The following is a 24491-nucleotide window of genomic DNA, read 5'->3' as shown; positions in this document are numbered from 1 at the left end:
TGAGGTTTTTCATTATTGTATTCCTAGTTTCGTATTGTTGTAGTGGCTAGAAGCTGCTAGGTAACATTTGTTGAGGCATCTAGGGAGAGTTGTTAGATATTGTATGCCTATTGTAAGTTCACAATCATAGTAGAACCCGTATATCGTGGAAGACTGGACGTAGCCTGTGCTTGGTTGAACCAGTATAAATCCTTGTGTCAGTTTTCTGCTTTCTCGTATATTTTTCTTTTTTATTGTGCATTGATTAAACTGTGACTTGTTGATCATCACTGTGGAATGGGAAAATGGATTCTAGTTTGGCTCTTGATTTAGGTGCTTGTATTGAGAACTAGGACTGTTAACTATTTTATTGTGCATTATAGCAATTTTTTTCTCATTAAGTGGTATTAAAACTGTGAGGTTAAGAGTAATGGGATTCGGTGAGAAGTCCAGTTTCGAAGGGATTATGAGATTCGACAGACATAACTTTTGGTTTTGGATGATACGGATGAAAGACTACTTCGCCTGCAAGAAGATACACACAAGCCTTGAATGAACGAAAGTTGGGATAATAGATAAGGAATTCGTAGAAACTAATGAATAGGCAGTTGCAACTATCATTTTGTATTTGTCGATGAACGTGGCAAGTCTCGTTGCGAGTGAGACAACGACGATAGGTCTGATGGAGGCCGTGATGAACATATATGAAAAACTTTATGCCAATAACAAGGTATATCTTGTTAGGATATATTTCAACAGTCAAATGGATGAGGAGGATTTAGTCAAGTGCCATATAAATGAGATCACTAATCTAATCTATACTTGATTTTTTATACGTTTTTGTGTGTGGCACAAAATTTGAGATAAAGGCGGCATTGTGTTGGCAGTAGTGACGAGATCGAGATCTCGAGTTGTAGTGCATCGTTAGCAACCTATTCTCGAGTCTATTGGTGAAGTTTTTCATTCTTGTATTCCTAAGTTCGTATTGTTATACTGCCTAGAAGCTAAGTGACATTTGTTGAGACATCTAACTAGAAAGAGTTGTGAGATATTGTATGCTCATTGTAAGTTCACAATCATAGTAGAAACAACATATTGAGGAAGACCAGACGTAGCACGTACTTGGGTGAACCAGTATAAATCTCTCGTGTCAGTTTTCTGCTTTCTCATATTCCTTTTATTGCACGTTGATTAAAACTGTGACTTACCGATCATAACTGTGGAATGGAAAAAGAGATTCTAGTTAGACTTTTGATTGAGATTCTCGTATTGAGAACTAGGACTATTAGCTATTTTTGTACGCATAGCAACAATATTTTTTCCCATTATGAAAGTATGATTATTTTGAAAATAAAATTTAAATAAAACATTATTTAAAAAAAATCCAATAAAAAAGAGCATTCATGTTGTAGTATAAAAATTTTTCAATCGGTACGTGTACCTCTCAACTCATTTTTTTGCACTTGTGGACCCTAAGGCAGGGCCGAACCAGACCAAATCTACTATTTTATTTATTTATTTAATATTGATTTGGTTTGAGAGGTAGCTGAAGTGGGACCTGTTGAATCATGATCATTTCTTAATATTTAGTCTTTGCATTCTCTTTTATTCTAACACCAACGCTACTCATATTTTCTCTCTCTATCCTAACATCACTTCCCATGTTCCAAAATTTACTCATACTCCTTCTCACCCACGTGTTATTATTTTAAAATAATATAGAGGAGTTTTTTCATATTAAATAATTATTTATAAAATTAATAAAGTATAAACAAAGAGAACAAGTAGCACTACAAAATTTCTCGACAAGAAATGAGAAATCATTCTCGACTCTTGGTCCGAGTATGTCTAAGAGGATAACATGTTAATTAATTCAATCCTTCGTCCTACATTTGTTTTCCTCAATAATAAAAGAAATCATAAAAAGATGATATCTATCCATTAATATGAGATATTTTAGTTAAGTTAATAATATTTAATTAATCAAAGATATTCTAGAATATCATATAAAGTTTAAAATTTTACAAAAATATAGTATAATTCAAATCAAATTTAAATTTAATGTGAGTTTAAACATAAAAAAAAACATCAAACTTATGATATATTTGAAAAAATTTAATAGTTATGACATTTTTAAAAATATGTATTAAAAGAGTAAAATTTATCTAGATTGGATTACCAATTTGGCCTCTAAGATTTTATTTTTAGAGCATATGATTTTAAAAGTTTCTATGAAGGTTTGTTTCAAAAGTTTTAATTTGGTTGGTATGATAGGGTCAAAGTTTTCACAATTCATCATTGTCATTACAAAGTAATTAATAAGTGACCTATTTTCTATTTATATAAAATAATTATTTAACTAACCATTTGAGTGGTTTGAGATGAGTAAGAAAATAGGGTTTGTAGGTCGAGGAAAAATAGTTTGAGGGAGCTTTATGTCATAAATTTGAACTAAATTTTATAGAAATTGACTAAATTGAAACTTTTTTTGAAACCTATAAAAATCAAATTAGAATTAAGCTCTAGATATAGAGACCAAATTATTAATTTAATATATTTACTTTCAACCGATTTTATACCATTTATATTCTTTTATACGTCTATTTTGGTAGAATTATAAAATTTGTCGGGATATTATAAAAGATGGTAAGTTCCCTTTTCTTTTCTATGATCCTTAACAGGTTTAATTTTGGATTATATATATTCTTCCATCTAATCTTATTTTACTAACACTATTAACGAAATAGTAACGTAGTCTACTCTAACATTTTCCAAACTTTGACCAAAATTACTCTAATCAATGATATGCCACCTTAGTGATCTATTAATGATATTAACGACAATTCATTATATATTTGCATACAGTTTATGATTATACTCCTTTAATTTGTCTTATATTAAAGAAATGTATATTATAATTTAAATTAGGACAAATGGTAAAAACCACTCATGAAGTATGGTGGTCGTTACAATTACACCCTTGAACTTTCAACTGTAAAAATTAAATCCTCGAACTTTTATAAATGAAAAAATTAAACCTTCAAACCTTTAATAGTAAAAATTAAATTCCTAAACTTTCACATATGATAAAATTGCACCCTCTAATTCAAAAATTGTAAAATCTACACCCTAAAATTTTGAAAATTTGTATCTATTTGACAATGGTAAAATTAAAATTTTTTTTCTGTTCGTGGATATTCGATTTTGCAGACAAACAGTAGTTCACAAATGGGAATATGTTCCATCATTCATTAAATTGTGAGGGATTTAACAGAACAGAGGACATTATTTTCCATTTCAATTTTCAATATCACATCTTGAAAAGTATCAGATTTATTAATTACCTATGCGTACAAATCTATGCCCCAAAACTTGGCGAGGTGTTTGATATTTCCTGTCAATTCCACCTGATAGAATTATTATTCATATATTCTTTTGTAAGCTTAAACTTAAAAACTTAGAGCAATCTCTCGGATTTCGATGTCCCTAAGAGCAATTTGAGCAACACTTTTCCCATATTTATTGGCAAGTCTCGAGGAAAAGGCTTTATAAAAATTGTCTACAAAATCGGATATTGAAGAGCAAAAAAAACTTCATTGAATTCAAAATTAATGAATATGAGAACATTTTCGGTACATAATATGGACGGAATTGTAAAAAAATACCATTTTAAAAAAATTTAGGGTTTAATTTTAATTTTGAGGGCACAATTTTATAATATGTGAAGTTTAGGGATTTAATTTTCACTGTTGAAAGTTTGAGAGTTTAATTTTTTCATTTATAGAAGTTGGTTTAATTTTTACAATTGAAAGTTTAAGGGTGTAATTTTAACAACCACCATATGGTTTTTACAATTTGTCCTTTAAATTAAAATTTTTATCTCAAAAGTTTTTTTTAATAGTTTATTGTTAGAAAAATAGAACCGATACAGGCATGGAGAGGAGCTGCAGCAGCCATGGGCCAGAGGCACAGTGCCGTAGCTACTTCAACGGCCATCCAGAACCGTCATTAATTAAATATAATTGTCATTATATATATATATATATATATATATATATATATAATTGTCATTAATTAAGGTATTAAGAAAAAGGAGAAGATTACCGTTTTTGAAAATTTGTATTTACAACTACAGTTATAATTTATCACACATAGATGTTCCATCACAATTAAAAGATATCACAAAAACTCATTTGTTGACACGTTAAAATAATCAAAGATTTTATTCTTCTGTCAACAAAAACTTAACAACAACAGTTTATAATTGTTATGAAATATTTTTTAACAACCGTTCATAATTGACACAAAATATTTTTTAACGACGGTTTATAAACATTAAGAAAAACGTAATAATGACTATTTATAACTATCACGAGAATGATAGTTTTAACGGTTAATATTGGCAATTTTAATTGTCATGAAAATCTTTATATTGACAATTTTTATCGTTATAAATACCTTTATATTTACAATTTTAAATATCACAAAAATCTTGTATATGACATTTTTTTGTTACAATTTGTTTTTATTAAAGGTTTGCAATGTCAAAAAAAAGTTTATATATGACAATTTCATGACAGTCGCGAAATAGATTTAATAACATTGTACACCTTTCGAAGAAATTTTTTATACTTGTAAAATTCTAAAATGTAGTAAGTTGTATATAATAAGATCAATTTTTTTATCCATATACAAAATAAGTATGATCAAATTTGTACGTTACGATATTTTAACCGAATACTATACTATAACTACAATGAGAGAATGAAATATATGTTTCACACACTAACCCAACAAAAAAACTTAATAATCAATTTGTTGCAATCGTAGTTCTTGTATTCAAGTTCGTGCATGACCTAATCGAGAAACACTGTTTAGTTAGCTAAATGAAGAAAATAAATTGACCAAATAAACTACAAATAGAGGTAGCGTTCCAGCGTGACGACTAGATTCTATAAAAGATCGTCTTAAGTTTTTTGCATAATCATAAAATAGATGGATTGAAGAGGATGTAGAGTTTTGTCGGCCCCTCGTTCTCGGAGGATATTTACATATAAATCCGAAGTAACCATTATCGCGGTACTTAGAAATTAAACTAGGTAGCCATTGTCATATGGTACCTTGAGAGAATTGCAGTGTTAGAGACTATTTATTATACTCCTCATATCATAATAGAATTAGTTGTTGCAAAGACCGGATGGTCTTGAATTTGGGACAAAAACCAGTATAAACTATGGTGTTGGGCTTTTTTTTTTATCCTTAATTTTTGGGTAGCAAATTTTTTTTTTATTTAAAAATATGTTACCTGTTTTTAAAATTTTCAAATATAAAATAAAATTCACTTAAATAAGTAGTATATCAAATACTCATATCAATAGTATATTAAATGTATATCACACACATATTGCACAGACACTCATATCAATATTATATAAGATGTATATCACATACATATATCGGTGGTCAGATATATTATAGATATATTACAGATATATCACATGTATATGATTTGAGTAAAGTTGTCATTTAAAAATTAAACCTTCATTTAAAAAAAAAATAGTGCTATATTTGAAAAAATTAAATGCGATTAGTATTTTGCTAACTTTATTAAATGCTTTTGTCCCTTCTTTCTACCATTAATAATTATCTGTGATTTGTTTAGTCATGTGGAAGGGGAATTAGGTCGTATTTAGATAATTCAATTTCGGAAGATTAATTTTCTAACCTTTACTACTTTACACTTTTAGATTAAAAAATATACACAGAGAGTTAGAATTTAGAATACTCACATAAATTGACAAATAATAATATATGCAAATACATTTGGAAATAGTCGAATTCTATGACAAAGTTACTCTATTTAAATCAAGAGTAGCAAAATTATTGAGTCGGTTGAGACGTATATATCGTACTCTAAGAAATGAAGAACCAATAATGATGTAGCCTATAACCTTTATATCAATAGCATGTCATTTTCTTGGAAGAGAAATAGTTTTTCTTTTTTTTTTTCCTTTTAATAAAAATAGTTTTTTTTTTTTTTTTTTTTTTGTTGCCCTTAGATGTTGGTGTAGATTTTAGGTTATTGGGTAGTTGTTGAAATTTAATTTTGGGATGACTTGTATGTAAAGTTTTTTGTGTGGTTCATAAATTATCTTGTTCTTTTTATATCTATTTTTCTTTATTATTTTGTTTTGATTTTCAATATTCGGAATTGTGACAATGCATTCTATAGAGGAAATTAATGTGTCGTCGCCAACTGTCTTGGGTATTTGAACACAAGTCAAAATCAGTAATCCATGTGATCATCACTTTGGTTTAAAAAAGAAAGAGGAAAATAAAAATCCAACCGACACAAATAAAAAAGTTTTAGAAATTAAATTTGTATAGAAGAAGGAAAAAAAAAAAGATGGGACGGTGGGGGACTGAACTCACATCCTCTGGAGTTTGAGATATATGTTAATTACCATTCAACTATACTCGCTTTGGGTCCAAAGAAAAAAGTTTAATTATAGTATTTGATTTTAAACAAATAAAATTATTATTGTAACGTTTAAGGAAATTTTTTTTTTCAATACACGTGGGAACGAGAGTTCGAGCTCATAAATTTTTGTTTGAACTACGTCCCTTAATAATTGGCTAATGGCTTAAGGAAATTGCTTTTGAAATATTGATCAAAGTTAAATTTTAAAATAATTATATATTTGTGAACAATAATAATAATAAGGCAAAATAAATAATTTAGTACCTAATATTCTAGTATTTTTCCAATTTGGTCTACATTCTTTTAAAAGTTTCAACTTCATTTTATTGAATTTTCTAAAATTAATTCTTTAAATCATTAAATATTAAAAAATGATACCTACATTTGTTTTTAAAGATAAAATGATACCTACATTTAAAAATAGTAATTTTCGTTAAGTTATAAATTGTTAGTGTACCAATATTTTCATAGGTCAATTTTTTATAACAACAAATAAGTTTGGTTCACTAATTTATTATGTGCTTGGTGGTATGAAATGAGTATTTTATGAATGGAATGGTAAGTCTAGTTAATTAAATTAAAACAAAGAGTATTTTCAACTCAATTAATAAAAGTGCATTTTAATTCTACATGATTCGTTTCATTTTTTATAATACAACGGCATGTGGGAGTAAGAATTCGAACTGATCATGATCTTTGGATCAAAGATAAGTGTCAGAACTAGTTGAGTTGAGCTCATATTGTTCTTATACTTTTAAAATGTTAATTTCGATCCATGAACTTTTAACTTTTGTTTTAAAGTCTATATATTTTTAAAACATCCATTTTTGTCATTGTACTTTAAAAGTTGATTATTTTAGTCCATATTTGTAAAATTATAATATAAACTCTATACGTAACGAAAATCCTTTAATACAAATTTATGATTATATTTCAAGAAATTTATTGAACAAAGTGCTATACTAAAACTATGATAGAAAAAAATGAGATAAAAAAAAGAAAATAAATTGACCAAATAGTCACATTTTCAAAGCACATTAATAAAAATAGTATTTAAAATATATATATATATATATATCATTACTAAGATGTAAACTTATAAATGGAAGGAATATGTGGCCCTCGTACTAGAAATGGGATAGGAGTAGAGTTTAGGAGAAAATTTATAGCATTACGAGAGTATGATATTCTTTTCATTCATTATTTTGCTTTTTCATTCATTATTTTGTACAGCAATGACGTATTAGAAAAATAACGTGGAATCTATCAACATTAAAAAATTATCTACAAATATAAAATTATAGTGTAAATAAGAAAAATATGATATTCGGTATTCTAGAGTTTAGTTACCACGTCAGCAAATCTATCCTACAAAGTGACAACGAGGGGTAACTTTTGGAAGAGTGTTGGGAGAAACTTCCCATTCCAACACCTCATCAAAAGCTGGCTTTAGATTAATGCAAGTAATGATGAGAGAGAGTCTGAAACTTGGCCACAAGGATTGAAAAATAGTGATAATAATAAAATAATTTTTTTTTTTTTTATCGGAAGAAAAAGGAAAATTCTTTTGGATATATTAATATAGTAAGAAATGTGATCTTCTTTTTAGTTGCATCCTTTAAGCCTTCACCAATAGGTGTGGACGTACAGTAGTACTTTACAGGATTTGATGTATAAAACCATTTTTTAATAAGTTTATTTTAGTTTTTTAATAAATTTTTATTTATGTTTGTTGATTTTAAATTGTGATTGATTCTATGTATTTTTTATCCTTTGTATAAAAAATTAAATGATGACCTGGCATGTTTTTTTTATAAACTATAGTTGATTTAGCCCGATGCGATAAGAAATGATTGGAAGAAATGAATAATTAGGCAAGTGTCCATTTATGAAAAATCATTTTTATAGATTATGTCATTCTATTTTGTCTAAATGTCCATTTATTTTTGTTACATCGTATTAATTTAGTCAATGTTTGTCTAAAAAAATATGTCGCGTTATCATTTAATTGATAGTGTGAATAATAAAAAACTACGTATGAATTACATTTTGAAGCTCGGAGTGTCATTAATTAAAAGTTTTTTAAAATTTGAAGACAAACTTTAATTTAGCATTTTAAATTTTAACCTTTGTTGTTTTTTATGAAAAATTAAACTGAGTTGAGATTGTGTATATAATTTTATATCTTATTATTATTTAAGACAATAATAATAATAATTATAGTGTGAATCGAATTGAAAATGTATAATGAGCGCTGGGGGTGGTTTTATTCCTCTTGCACGGCATATCTTGATTGGAAGAGAAGATTACAGAGAAGGCAAGACCCAGTTCTTCGGTATTTCGATGAAATACCGAGCTGACGCCTAACATGACCGAGCCAAATCTATCCTCTTTGAGTCTTGTTCCCATTTGTTGGTCGAACCGACCTAGATACACTAAGCTCAATCTGCCATCCGACAACTAAAGAGTCGTTGAAGTCCTGTCTGGAAAGATGTCGAGAACCTCGCTTATAAATAGAAGTCATTTGCCTTCCTTTCAGGTATGCGAACACTGTATTATTCTCTGAATACACCTCGGATTCTTCCTAACTTGAGCGTCGAAGTATTTTCTGTCTTCCAGGTCTCCTGTCTAGCACGTACCAGCTCGTCCGCCAAGTCAGTCTTGTTGGGGTTTATGTCCTAAACTCGTGGTTTGTAAATGTAGTTACAAATTTATTTACTTCAATTGATGTTTATTTTAGACTTGTATTAATCAAAATCCAATAAACTATCATCCGATGTTATTTCATGTAGCCGGGACAGTATATATACCAGGTATATAATTGATATACTCTCAATATACAAGTGGATAATGTCCCGGTAAAAACCTAAAGGGTCTATAGTATATGAGTACCTTATCCTGGTAACACTATGGATACGACTCACTTTGTAATAGTTACAAATGACTTGATCTAGGTCATTTGTGTGGAGACATGCGAGTTGAGGTATCCTATATAATGAGTTTGTTTAAGACTGGAGCGCAAAATAATTAATCTTTAGTTGTAACACCGTTAGCTGATAGATTAATATTTCAGTATGATAACTAGGTAACTTGATCTTAATTCTGAATGAGTTATAAACTTCTACCTGTAAGGACTCGTCCTTTGATTTGTATGGGTGAGAGTGGCTCGAGTTGCCACTCAACATTCCTACCATTTTCGGGACGAGATCTAGTGGAGAGCTGGAAACATAACTTCACAAGATGAAATTCACTCTTCCCCGACTTTAGGGGAGTAGATGAGTGTTCCCTTTAATGCTGACTCCGTGACTTGAACAAAGGGCTCCACCCTTTCACTGACCCGAAAGGGATTTTCGGTTATTGGTCGGACCATAACTGGGTTGTTCATTAAAGGATCAGCAGTACTTAAGGTACAAGATATAACATAAGGGTAAAACGATAATTTGATTCAATTGTGGTTACGAACGCTCGTGAAGGATTGACTTGCCATTAATGGTCGATATCCGTTGACATAGAAATATTCTATAATGAGAATAATGCAGCTGCGAGTTTTTAGTGAAGTAACCCACAGTATGTTAATTAAGATGGTTAATGAGTTTAACTAATTAATATCGCAACGTTGGAGCTTCTGATCTATAGATCCATTGGGTCCCTCTGCTAGCTCACAACAGGTAAAACAAGGATCAAGATTTTTTGAAAGAATTTGAGTTTGTTCAATTTAAATGAGGGATTACATGTTGATTGCATAAGATACAATTAATATAATGTACATAGATAAATTATAATATAAAGTTAATTATGAATGACATTCATAATTAACCATGATAGTTATATTTGAATAAGATTAAAATAATAATTAATATGAATTGGATTCATATTAAAACTATAGGTTAAAATTAATGTGAATGAGATTCACATTAAAACTATAGGTTATGAGAAAGATATACATTTGATTCAAATAAAGCTTTAACTAATTATATGATATTTCTCTAAAAAAAACTAAATATATGATAATTAATTATAATTAATAACTAATTAATTGATTAATTAAATTGAAATTAAGTTAATTAACAACCCTGAAGGGATGTGAATCCCGCAGCGGAAGCGGACCGTTGTTCGTGATATTTGGGAAACAAAATCAAAACGGTTAAGAAGAAAATACAAGGGAAAGTCTTTACCTTTGAAGAACGTTTCTTCAACGGTTTCCACCGAACACCACCACCGTGTCTTCCTCGCTATCCTCTTGGGTCTCGAGACCGTGCTTGTGGGAGCACCTCGTTTGGAATGAGAGTGAGTGTTGAGAGAGGGCTTGAGAGAGATTGGCAGTTCAGCTTTTTTTTTTTGTATTGTTCTCCTGTATTTTGCAGAACTGCAAAAGGAAGAATAAAAAGCAGTGACATGGGGAGTTACCCCACGTCACTTAACTGCCCACCCCCTGCAATTTTCAGGGGAGTTAATTATTAATTTATATATTAATATTATTAATTAATAATAATAATTAATATATATATATAACTTATTAATTAATAAATATAATTAATTATTAATCTAATTAATAATTAATTAATATATATATATATATATAAATCAAATAAATAATTAACACTTAATTATTTATTATAAAATTAGAATCATATTCTAAAACATTTCTCTCGCATAACCTATAGTTGTAATGTACATCTTATGCACATTATTTTTAACCTATAGTTTTAATATGAATCATATTCATATTAATTTATTTGAATCTCATTCAAATAATCTCATAATATATAGTTTTAATTTATAATTAACTATATATTATAATGTATCAATATACATATAATCCCTTAAGTAATTTAAACAATTCAAATTCTTCCAAAAACTTGATCCTCGTTTTACCCGTTATGAGCTAGCAAGGGGACCTAATGGACCTACAGATCAGAAACTCCAACGATGCAAGATTAATCGGTCAAACTCATTGACCGAGTTGATCAAGATTCGTTAACTACGGGTCATTCTACTAAAGACCCGCAGTTGCACTCTTCTCATTACATAATGTTTTCGTGTCCATGGATATACGACCATTAATGACGAGTCAATCCTTCACGAGGGCTCGTAACTCAAGTTGGGTCAAATTACCGTTTTACCCCTGAGTTACATCTTACTCCTTAAATACCACTGCTCCTCTAATGAACAACCCAGTTATGGTCCGACCAATAATCGGAAGCCCCTTTCGGGGCAATGAGAGGGTGCGCCCCTTGTTCAAGTCCCGGAGTCAGCATTTAAGGGAACACTCATCTACTCCCCTAAAGTCGGAGAGGAGTGAATTCCATCTTGTGAAGTTATGTTCCTAGCTCCTCACTCGATCTCGTCCCCAAAATGGTAGGAATGTTGAGTCGGCAACTTGGGCCACTCTCACCCATACAGATCAAAGGACAAGCCCTCACGGGCAGGAGTCCATAACTCACTCAGGATTGAGAATGAGTTGCCTGGTTATCCTAAGAAACAGCAATCTATTAGTTAACGGTGTTACATCTAAAGATTGGCTATTTCGTGGTCCGGTCTTATACAAACTCATTGTATAGGATACCCCCACTCGCATGTCTCCACACGAACGACCTGGATCGAGTCGTCTGTAACCTTTACAGAGTGAACCGTATCCATAGTGTTGCCAGGATAAGGTACCTAGCCTTATCCATATACTATAGACCCTTTAAGTTATTCACGGGACATTATCCACTTGTATATCAGGGTATATCAAATATATACCTCGTATATCAGGGGTATATCAAATATATACCCAGTATATATACAGTCCCGGTTACACTAAAATAACCTCGGATGTTTAGTTTATTGGATTTTGGACAACGCAATGCGATGAATTCAACAACAAATTTATTGAATATACATTTGTTTTTACACAAAATACAAACTACGAGTTTAAGGCAACACCCAACAAACTCCCAGTTGAACTAAACTCGAGTGGGGTTTACATTATCATAAAGCAAAGGGAAAATACAATAAACTAAGGCATACACTATACCCATTACATTTCTCCCACTTGCCCTAGACTAACTGTACAATGCTCGTAGACCTAGACTTTCTAGATGGCCCTCGAACACTTTAGCCATGAGAGCCTTCGTAAAAGGATCAGCAATGTTGTGCTCCGAAGCTATCTTTGTGACGATCACATCTCCTTGTTGCACTATCTCCCGTATGAGCTGGTACTTCCTTTCGATGTGTTTGCCTTTCTTGTGGCTTCGAGGTTCTTTAGAATTTGCCACAACACCACTGTTATCACAATAAAGTGTGATGGGCAAGTTCATGTTTGGAACGACTTCCAAATCTGTCAGGAACTTTCTAAGCCAAACCGCCTCTTTTGCTGCTTCACAAGCTGCAACATACTCAGTCTCCATGGTGGAGTCTGCGATGCATCCTTGTTTGATGCTTTGCCAAACTACCGTTCCTCCGTTAAGAGTGAATACTGACCCCGACGTGGATTTCTTTGAATCTTTGTCTGTTTGGAAGTCAGAGTCAGTGTATCCTGTAAGGATCAAATCCTTAGCGCTAAACACAAGTTTGTAGTCCCTCGTTCTCCTAAGATACTTGAGGATTTCCTTAACAACAGTCCAGTGATCATATCCTGGGTTGGATTGGTACCTACTGACCATCCTTACTGCATAGCAAATGTCAGGCCTAGTGCACAGCATAGCGTACATCAGGCTGCCCACTGCTAAAGCATAGGGTATACGTCTCATATCCTCAACTTCTTGAGGTGTCTTAGGACATTGTTCCTTAGACAGATGAATTCCATGTCTGAAGGGTAACAAACCTTTCTTGGAATTCTGAATCGAATATCGAATAAGCATCTTGTCGATATAAGTTGTTTGAGACAGGGCTAACGTTCTGTTCTTGCGATCCCTTAGAATTTGGATGCCAATGACATACTGAGCTTCTCCCAAATCCTTCATTTGGAACTCAGTTGCTAGCCACTTCTTTATGTCAGTGAGGTATCCTACATCATTCCCAATGAGTAGGATATCATCCACGTACAACACTAAGAATGCTACAGTGTTGTTGACGACCTTCTTGTATACACAAAGCTCATCAACGTTTTGATCAAAACCATAAGATTTGATCGCAGTATCAAATCTTATGTTCCAAGATCGAGATGCTTGTTTCAGTCCATATATGGACTGTTTAAGCTTGCAAACTTTTTGCTCTTGACCTTGAGCTATGAACCCTTCGGGTTGAGACATATAAATACTTTCTTCAAGATTTTCATTCAGAAAATCAGTCTTGACGTCCATTTCCATATCTCATAGTCATAATATGTGGCAATAGACAAAAGTATTCTAATGGATTTGAGCATAGCTACAGGGGAGAAGGTTTCTTCATAGTCCACCCCTTCCCTTTGTGTGTAGCCTTTTGCCACAAGTCTCACCTTATAGGTATGTACCTTTCCTTCGGCGTCTCGTTTTCGCTTATAGATCCATTTGCACCCTATGGGTTTTACCCCGTCAGGTTAATCTACAAGTTCCCAAACGGAATTGAAGTACATCGACTCCATTTCCAGGTCCATTGCTTTGACCCATTTGTCCTTGTATCTTCCATTGCCTTTTTGTAGGTCAATGGATCTTCGACGTCGTCATCAGGTATGACAACTTGGATTTCAGTTAAACTCACGTAGCGGTCAGGTTGTGACACAACCCTCCCACTACTTCGAGGCACCCTCAACACTTGAGGTGGATGTGACTAACGTGATGTACTGGCTTCATCAACAACTCTTGTTGTAGTGCCAGTTTGATCAACAACCCTTGTTGACGTGTTTGTAGCCTCTTCGGAAATCTCGTTAATCACTACCTTACTTCGTGGTTTATGATCTCGAAAATGGTCTTCTTCCAAGTTAGTAGCATTTATCGATACAAACACTCTGTTTTCTTGAGGATCGAAGAATAGACCACCTCTCGTCTCTTTAGGGTAACCTACGAATAGACATACTTTTGAATGAGGTTTCAACTTCTTTGGGTTAGTCATGAGCACATGTGTCGGGCATCCCCAAATACGGAAGTGACGTAAACTAGCTTTACGACCCTTCCATAGCTCAAAGGGTGTTTCAGAAACACTTTTTGATGGAAGTACATTCAAAATATAAACCGCCGTCTCCACTGCGTAACCCCAAAACGAGTTAGGCAACTGAGCATAGCTCATCATTGATCGAACCATGTCCAACAAGGTTCTGTTTCTCCTTTGTGATACACCGTTTTGTTGAGGTGTACTAGGGGCTGAGAGTTGGAATGTGATTCCATGTTCTATCATATAGTCCTGGAATCTCAAGTCCATATACTCTCCACCCCGATCATATCGAAGTGTTTTAATGGTTTTACCTAATTGATTTTCAACTTCAGTCTTGTACTCCTTGAACTTTTCAAGGGCTTCAGACTTATGTTGCATTAGATATAAATAATCATACCTTGAATAATCATCTATAAAAGAGTTGAAGTATTCATATCCTCCTCGAGCTTTAACATTCATCGGACCACAAAGGTCTGAATCTATAAGTTCTAAGGGCTCTTTGGCTCTATAACCTTTTCCAGTAAAAGATCTTTTAGTCATCTTGCCTTCAAGACAAGACTCACATGGTGGTAAAGAATCGTCTTCTAACTCACTTAGAATGCCATTCTTAACCAACCTCCCAATCCTATTGAGATTAATGTGACCTAATCTTAAGTGCCAAAGATAGATATTTTCTTTTTGAGAAACTTTTTGCCTTTTATTTTGAGTTCTAGCATTTTTAAACAACTCGGTATTTAAAACTGCTTTAGTTATGGTTGGTCTTAGCACATACAAGTTGTTTTCAAGCAAAGTAGAACAAATATTAACATCATTTCTCCAAATGAATACTTCATTCAAATTAAATGAAATGGAATACAAATGTTCTAACAAACAAGAAACTAAATTAAGTTCATTTTAATTTTAGGAACCACGTACACATTATCTAATAATATATACATATTATTGTTTGTAAACAACTTGGGCTCCCCTACCGCCACAGTTGAGACGACCTCTCCCGTTCCGACCTTGAGAGTCATCTCTCTGGCGTCAAGCTGCCTCCAGGAACTAATTCCCTGAAATGAAGAACAAATGTGATTAGTGGCTCCTAAATCCATGATCCAGGCAGAGTCATCGTTCTCCACTAAACATGTTTCCAAAAAAGGTAAATCATATTTACCTTCGTTGGCTTTCTTCTTTTCGGCCAAGTACTTTGGGCAGTTGCGCTTCCAATGCCCGTCCATATTGCAGTGGAAACATTTTCCTTTCTTTGCAACCTTGGCCTTGCCTTTCTTGGCAGCGGCAGCAGCGGAGTTAGGTTTAGACCCCTTACCAGCAGCTTTCTTCTTCTTAAAAGTCTTACTTCCAGAAGAAAAGGGCGCAGACTTGGTTCCAAAAGACGAACCTCGGTTGAACCTTTTTGAGGTGCAACGTTTGCCTCCCCTTCTTGTCCCTTACTTTTCATAAGAGACTGGTAGGTCTGCAACTCGTTTAAGAGCGTGGTAAGAGTGTACTCCAGCTTATTCATAACCGCATTGCTGCGGAATGGCAGGAAACTCTTCCGAAGAGATTCCAGAATAAAGCTGACCTGACTCTGCTGGTCTATGACGGCCCCGTTCGACTCAGCCACGTTGAAGTGGACCATCAGGTTGAGAACGTGTTCTCGCACTGAGGAACTCTCCTTCATGCGGGAGTTGTAAACGAACTTAAGGGCTTCATGTCGAGCCTGTGAGGACGGTTGTCCAAACATGCTCTGCAGCGAGTCCATGATCTCTTTAGCGGTGACCGTGTTCTCGTGCTTCTTGGCAAGCACATCAGATATGCTTGCCAAGATGTAGACTTTGGCCTTGTCATTGGCGTTGATCCACCTGTCATAGGCGTTGCGCACCGCCACAGTGGCGTTAGGCGCAGGAGCTTGAGGACAATCCTCTTGCAAGACGAACCTAAGATCATCTATCACGAGAATAGTGTTTAGATTCGATTTCCATTGTTTGTAATTCTCGCCGTTAAGTTTTTGAGCGGCTAGGAGTGTAATAATGGAAGTAGACATGCTGAAAGTAAAAACAACCTATATCAATTTCATGCATTAGCCTTTAAATCCAATCAAATTTTAACAAAAGTAATTAAGCACCCTAAACAAATTGTTTTGCAACGACGCTTCAGTGATTTAGAGCAACAGCTACCGTAGGGTAGACAAGTACTCCTTCACTGAATTGAGACGTTCTCAACTAAATTTTACACCAGAATAACTCTTATTCCTATAAACTTTAGTCATCGTTTATTTGGTCAGGAAATTGTTAACTAACTTAACAACTCCCCGTAAGTGTGACCTGTCATTTTCGGACCTCAGAGATCCACCCCAATAATCCCGCCGTAGGGAAGGAAAATATTGGAGCAAAACCGAAGAGACCCTTATCCATCTCTAGAGTTTGCCTTGGTTTTGATTCCATACAATGAACCCTTCGTAGGGATGGTCGCTCCAGGACGACACGCAGGTCATGTATGAAACCTCACGGTGCAAACCAATGGCGGAGACCGCAGGATGTGTTGTTACACGTCCTTCTCGCACTTACTATGAATACTATCTCCATTCACCTCGATATTGAACCATGCAAACACCTTCCGTAGGGAGGCCGCGCCCAGGGCGACAAGAGGCCGAGTATGTAACTCACAGTGTGAATATAAAGGAGAACGATTAATCAGTCAAACTCATTGACCAAGTTGATCAAGATTCGTTAACTACGGGTCATTCCACTAAAGACCCGCAATTGTACTCTTCTCACTGCAGAATGTTTTCATGTCCATGGATATACGACCATTAATGGCGAGTCAATCCTTCATGAGTGCTCGTAACTCAAGTTTGGTCAAATTACTGTTTTACCCCTGAGTTACATCTTACTCCTTAAATACCACTGCTCCTCTAATGAACAATCCGGTTATGGTCCGAACAATAACCGGAAGTCCCTCTCGGGCCAATGAGAGGGTGGGGCCCCTTGTTCAAGTCCCAGAGTCAGCATTTAAGGGAATACTCATCTACTCCCCTAAAGTCGGAGAGGAGTGAATTCCATCTTGTGAAGTTATGTTCCCAGCTCCCCACTCGGTCTCGTCCCCAAAATGGTAGGAATGTTAAGTCGACAACTTGGGCCACTCTCACCCATACTGATCAAAGGACGAGCCCTCACGGGCAGGAGTCCATAACTCACTCAGGATTGAGAATGAGTTGCTTGGTCATCCTAAGAAACAGCAATCTATTAGTTAACACTGTTACATCTAAGGATTGGCTATTTCGTGGTCCGGTCTTATACAAACTCATTGTATAGGATACCTCCACTCGCATGTCTCCACACGAACGACTTGGATCGAGTCGTCTGTAACCTTTACAGAGTGGGCCGTATCCATAGTGTTGCTAGGATAAGGTACTCTGCCTTATCCATATACTATAGACCCTTTAGGTTATTCACGGGACATTATCCACTTGTATATCAGGGTATATCGAATATATACCCAGTACATATACTGTCTCGGTTACACTAAAATAACCTCAGATGTTTAGTTTATTGGATTTTGGACAACGCAATGCTATGAATTCAACAACAAATTTATTGAATAAAAGTTTATTGAATATACATTTGTTTTTACACAAAATACAAACTACGAGTTTAGGGCAACACATCCAACAAACCCACCCCTTGCATTTTGGAACAAATTGAAAATTAAAATCAGAAACAAGAAACTTGTTTTTATTATTATCAAAATTTCTATACCATTTTGAGAACTATTTATGTTTCTTATTTCTCATTTTTTTATAAATAATCTCAAAATGGTATAGAAATCTTTGTAAATAATGATAACAAGTTTCTTATTTCTTGTTTTAATTTTCTATTTGTTCCAAAATATATATGCTTTTATCATTCTTGAATCCATTAGCATTGAGGCTATGAAAGGAAACAAAAATAAAAAATGAGAATGTTACAAAACAGACCTTTGGTCAGTATTGTCCAAAACATAAATAAAAGCATCACTTTATTGCATAATAAGTACTTAAAAATTACATATAACATAAAATTTGAATATTTAATTAAAACAATGGATTCTCACATAAAATTTTTTATTTACTTTTATAATTTTAAATTTTAAATAACAATAAATGAAAAAAAAATTACTAAATATATTTTGTTTTTCAATTAAAAATTTAACAAGAACCGAGATAAACAGTTACTAAACAAAAGGAAAATAAGATATATTATTTAAAAAACAGTTGCACTGATTTTTTCTCCCCTTCTAGAAACGGCTCCCAAACAGTTGTAAAAGATTATATGACATGTTTTCTAAAACAATTATTTGGGTAAAAAAGTAATTTCCTAACCATGTACTGTTTGGTTGATTTTGGATTTTATTAAGTTAAAACTTTAAACTCGAATAATCGATGAGTTAAATTTCTATTAGAAAAAGAGGATTTGAAGCTAACTATGAACATTTTTTTAAAGTTTAGATGTTTTTTAGCTAAGACTTGAGCCTTTTAATTTGTTACTAATTTTGAGTACATATTATTATTATTATTTTTTATATATAAAATACTTTTATCAGTACAGGCTTAATTTAGTAATAGACGTGTATACATTCGATGAAAGTGAAAATTCAGAGTTAAAATTGAATCATTGGCAAAGTTAATAAGGAGGTAAAAATGAGTTTTTCCAATATTTTTTCAAGGATAAGTCCTTTTTTTTCTTTTTAAATGATAACTGTTTATTCTGTTTACAAAAAGTTAGGACATTATTTTGAAGTGCAATATAACATTAAATTTTATACTATTGATTGGAATAGTTTTAAAAACAAAAATAAAAAAAACAATAAACTAATCTCAAGGGAGTCTTCTAACAACATCATAACATATTGAGAAATCAAATGAGAAAATAATTAAACTTTAATACCTTCTTGTTGCTTCTCTCTACTTTATAAAAGGAAAGACCATCTGGAAAAGGATTTTTTTTTTTTTTTTTTTGAAAATTATGGAAAAGGAATTTGATGCAAAGCAAACCAAAAAAGAAAACTTAGGATATTCTTTTTTTTTTTTCTCATTTGTCTTTTGGCTAAAAGGATGAATCTTTAATGAATATTTTCTAAAGGCCTATTTTCTTTTAATTTTCCCTTTCCTGCTGGGCAAAAGCATAATTATAATAGTGCTGACCTTTATGGGAAATAAATTAATGATCTCACTACTTAAATTAATATTTATTTACTTATCAGCCTAATTCTTTGAATTAATTAAAATGAAATACCTTTTTTTTCCAAAGGAAAAAATGCAGAAAAAGAAAGCAAAAAAGAGAAGAAAAAGATGACGGGATATACCCATATTCTATATATAAAGTTATGTTCTTATTTTAAAGCATCTTCCTTCTCTTAGATTTTGTGTGAATTTATTGTTAATAATTTAAAAATAAAAATATATGATCACTAATAAAAATATTTATTATTATTTTTTTAATATGAATGACACTAAAATCATTCCTTGAATATCCTTATTTCTAGTTAAACAATATTTGGGCGAAGATTTCAACTCTTATTTTGTCAAATGAATTATTTTAACACTATTTATTAAAAAAAAATAATAATGTTTTAAAATATAATTATTTAACTTCTTTTTTAACCTATTATTTTAGACTACTTTTTTTTAGTTATATATATATATATATATATATTTTTGCCTTCAGTTAAAAAAAAGTAACTTTTAGTTTAAATTACAAATTCAGTTATTAACCTATGAGATTTATATTTAACAGTTCTCTAATAGATTACTCTAACGTTCAATTTTGTATTTGATAGATATCTTACTAATCAATATTTTTAGGATTCACAGAGTTATTAGATATAAAATTGAAAGTTTAGGGTCTTGTAATATAAGATAAAAAAAAATTAATTTGATATCTAATACATTCATTAATTTCAAATATGTCGGATATGTAACAACATGTTAGATACACAAGTTCAAGTATCTATTAGACATAAAATTGGATACTTTTAAAGTTTAAAAATATATCAGACATAAATCTCAAAGTTCAGGGACTCAATTTAATTTTTAACCTATCATGAAAATAATCATTTTTTGAAAAAAAAAGATTAGATTAATTGTTTAATTTTAATGATTTTACTTAAATTTTGTATCTAGTAGGCTTGTTGTCGTGCAACACTCACATTAACGTTGTAATAGACTAATTTTAGAGCGATCAAACACAAAAAAATTTAAAAGTAGGTATAGAAAGTTCCGGAACAAAACTAAAAAGATAAAAGAGAATTTGTGTAAAATAATAATGGGGTTCCACCTGTAGCAAGATCATTATTTAACCCAACCCTAACCCACTAGCGCTAATCAAATAACCATTTGTTCGTGTGACAAAGAGGAAATGTGCCCACAACAATCTCTCTCAATCTGACTTAAAGAAAGAGCAAAGAGTGGCCACAAACAAACAAACAAACGAACGAAACACAACTCTCTCCTCTCTCTCTAAAATCAAATTATATCTTCATCTTCTCATTCTCATCATCACCACCGCCTCTTCTTCTTCCCTTTAGTCTGTCTCCGCCATGGCCAAGCTCGTCGCTGAAATCGTCGACGCCAGCGATCTCATGCCCAAAGATGCCGACTCTGCAAACCCCTTTGTGGAGGTCGATTTTGACGACCAGAAACAGAGGACTCAGACCAAGTACAGAGACCTCAATCCTTACTGGAACCAGAAGCTCGTCTTCAACATCACAAACCCCAAAGATTTTCCCAACAAGACCATCGACCTCGTGGTTTACAACGACAGGAAATCCGGCCATCGACGCGATTTCCTCGGCCGGGTCAGAATCTCCGGCATGTCTGTCCCCTTCTCTGAGCCCGAAGCCAATATCCAGAGATACCCACTTGACAAGCGTGGCCTTTTCTCTCATATAAAAGGCGATATTGGGTTCCGAATGTATGTGATTCACGACCACGATTCCTCTTCTTTCTCTTCTCCGCCGCCGCCGCAGGCTGCCGACTTCGACACCCCCCTGCGAGAAATCAACCCCAACAGATTTGATCACGAGGGATTTCAACTCCCCAAAAAGGTGAAGAAGAAGAAGAACAGGGACGTGAGGACCTTCCACTCCATAGGAACAGCGGGAGGAGCTCCGGCTGCGGCTGCGGCTGCGGCCGCGGCGGCTCCTCCACCGGCAGAATTCAAGCGGCCACCGCCAGAGACCCGGATGGACTTCGCCCAAGCAGGTCCAGCCATGGCCACGTTAATGCAGTTGCCAATGCCAAAGCAGAATCCGGAGTACGCATTGGTGGAGACCAACCCCCCATTGGCGGCCAGATTGCGCTACGGCTACAGAGGAAAAGACAAGATCACCAGCACCTACGACATGGTGGAGCAGATGTATTTTCTCTATGTAAACGTGGTTAAAGCCAGAGATCTCCCTGTCATGGATGTGTCGGGGAGTCTAGACCCTTATGTGGAAGTGAAGGTGGGGAACTACAAAGGGGTCACAAAGCACTTGGAGAAGAACCAGAACCCAGTCTGGAAACAGATTTTTGCCTTCCCAAAAGAGAGATTGCAATCCAGCCAACTGGAAGTGACTGTGAAGGACAAGGATTTCGGGAAGGATGATTTTGTGGGGAGGGCTTTCTTTGACATCCCTGAGGTTCCATTGAGAGTCCCTCCAGACAGTCCATTGGCTCCTCAATGGTACAAATTGGTGGACAAGAAAGGGGACAAAACCAAAGGGGAAGTGATGCTTGCTGTTTGGATGGGGACTCAGGCTGATGAGTGTTTCCCTGAGGCTTGGCATTCTGATGCTCACAGCATCAGCCATGGCAACCTTGCAAACACAAGATCAAAGGTCTATTTCTCTCCTAAACTCTATTATCTAAGAGCCCAAGTGATCGAAGCTCAAGACCTGGTCCCTTCAGACAAATCCAAACCTCCAGACACATTCGTCAGAGTTCTGTTTGCCAATCAGGGGAAAGTAACCAAACCTTCACAGATGCGTGTGATCAACCCGGTTTGGAACGAGGAGCTGATGTTCGTAGCACCCGAGCCTTTTGAAGATTTCATCGTCATCTCTGTTGAGGACAGAGGAACAGGGGAGATTCTAGGGAGAGTGATCATCCCATCGAGAGAAGTCCCGCAGCGAATCGAGTCCACAAAACTCCCAGACGCCCGCTGGTTCAATCTCCACCGCCCCTTCATCGCTCAGCTAGAAGAAACGGAGAAGAAGAAGGAGAAATTCTCCAGCAAGATCCATGTCCGTCTCTGGATCGACTCAGGGTACCATGTTCTTGATGAATCCGCCCACTTCAGCAGCGATCTCCAACCATCCTCCAAAGTTCTCAGAAAAGACAGCATCGGAGTTCTCGAACTTGGGATTCTGAGTGCTCGGAATTTGGTTCCGATGAAGATCAAAGAGGGAAGAACCACAGACGCTTACTGCGTGGCCAAATACGGCAATAAATGGGTTCGAACAAGAACACTTTTAGATACACTGGCTCCTCGATGGAACGAACAGTATACTTGGCAAGTCTACGATCCTTGCACTGTAATTACAATTGGGGTTTTCGACAATGCTCATACAAATGGAAGCAAAGAAGACGCAAAAGACCAAAGAATCGGAAAAGTGAGGATTCGATTATCGACATTAGAGACAGACAAAGTATATACCCATTACTATCCCTTATTGGTTCTTCAGCCCTCTGGTCTGAAAAAGTACGGGGAGCTCCAATTGGCTCTGCGATTCACCTGCACGGCCTGGGCCAATATGCTGACACAGTACGGGAAGCCGCTGCTGCCCAAAATGCACTATCTCCAGCCGATTCCTGTACGGCACATCGATTTGCTCCGATTCCACGCGATGAACATTGTGGCGGCGAGGCTTGCCAGGGCGGAGCCCCCGCTCCGGCGCGAGGCGGTGGAGTACATGCTCGATGTGGACATCCATATGTTCAGTCTCAGAAGAAGCAAGGCGAATTTCAACCGAATAATGTCACTTCTCTCGGGAATCACCGCGATTTTCCGATGGTTCAACGATGTGTGCGTTTGGAAAAACCCTATAACGACCTGCCTCGTCCACGTCCTGTTCTTGATTCTCGTCTGCTACCCGGAATTGATCCTCCCGACGATCTTCCTCTACCTATTCGTGATCGGAATCTGGAATTACCGGTTCCGGCCGAGGGACCCGCCGCACATGGACACGAGATTGTCGCAGGCGGAGCACGCGCACCCGGACGAGCTGGACGAGGAGTTCGACAACTTTCCGACGACGAAGCACATCGACACGGTGAGGATGAGGTACGACCGGCTGAGGAGCGTGGCCGGAAAAGTGCAGACGGTGGTCGGAGATCTGGCGACGCAGGGGGAGAGGGCTCAGGCGATTCTGGGGTGGAGGGATCCGAGGGCGACGGCGCTGTTCATAATCTTCTCGTTGATTTGGGCGGTGTTCATCTACGTGACGCCGTTCCAGGTGGTGGCGATTCTGATCGGACTGTATATGCTCCGGCACCCGCGGCTGAGGAGGAAGCTGCCGTCGGTTCCCGTGAATTTCTTCAAGCGGCTGCCATCAAAAGCAGATATGATGTTGCTATGACTTATGAGAGAGAGAAGCTCAGTTAACAGAATTCTGAGTTTTGTTTATTTTCTATTTGTTTAATTTTTATGAACCAAATATGTTCCAATAAGTTTGAAAGACCACCAAAATCATATACATACCGAAACATATAATATTATGTCCATACCTACACATGCTCTAATTTTGACCATCAATTATTCCACCTTTACCATATAAACCTGAACCTAGTGTAACTAGTTAAAACACTTATGTTCGACTATATGTGAGTTTGAATTCTCATCTTCACATGTGTATTAACAAGAAAAAAATACATAATTTCTAATATATTTGACGTTTGGTTATCTTAGTTGAAGAGATCTTCCAAGTGAGTTGAAGTTAGGATCCTTCAAAATATTGTTGTCATGATTAAAAGAAATAT

The 24491-nt window shown here is 34.8% G+C and overlaps 1 protein-coding gene across 1 annotated transcript; it reads left to right on the top strand.

Moving 5' to 3' along the window:
* Positions 1–20780: 20780 nt before the first annotated feature.
* LOC111022386 (C2 calcium/lipid-binding plant phosphoribosyltransferase family protein) lies at positions 20781–24236 on the top strand. The gene has a single exon (XM_022299552.2). It carries the CDS (start codon positions 21071–21073, stop codon positions 24089–24091), a length of 3021 nt encoding a protein of 1006 aa, XP_022155244.2. The 5' UTR covers positions 20781–21070; the 3' UTR covers positions 24092–24236.
* The last annotated feature ends 255 nt before the right edge of the window (positions 24237–24491 follow it).

The sequence above is a fragment of the Momordica charantia genome, assembly GCF_013281855.1.
Source record: "Momordica charantia cultivar OHB3-1 chromosome 11 unlocalized genomic scaffold, Mcharantia_2.0 BLBB01000011.1, whole genome shotgun sequence".
Lineage (NCBI taxonomy): Eukaryota > Viridiplantae > Streptophyta > Magnoliopsida > Cucurbitales > Cucurbitaceae > Momordica > Momordica charantia.
The sequence above is the reverse complement of the archived record's forward strand: the minus strand, read 5'-3'. Positions and strand labels throughout refer to the sequence as shown.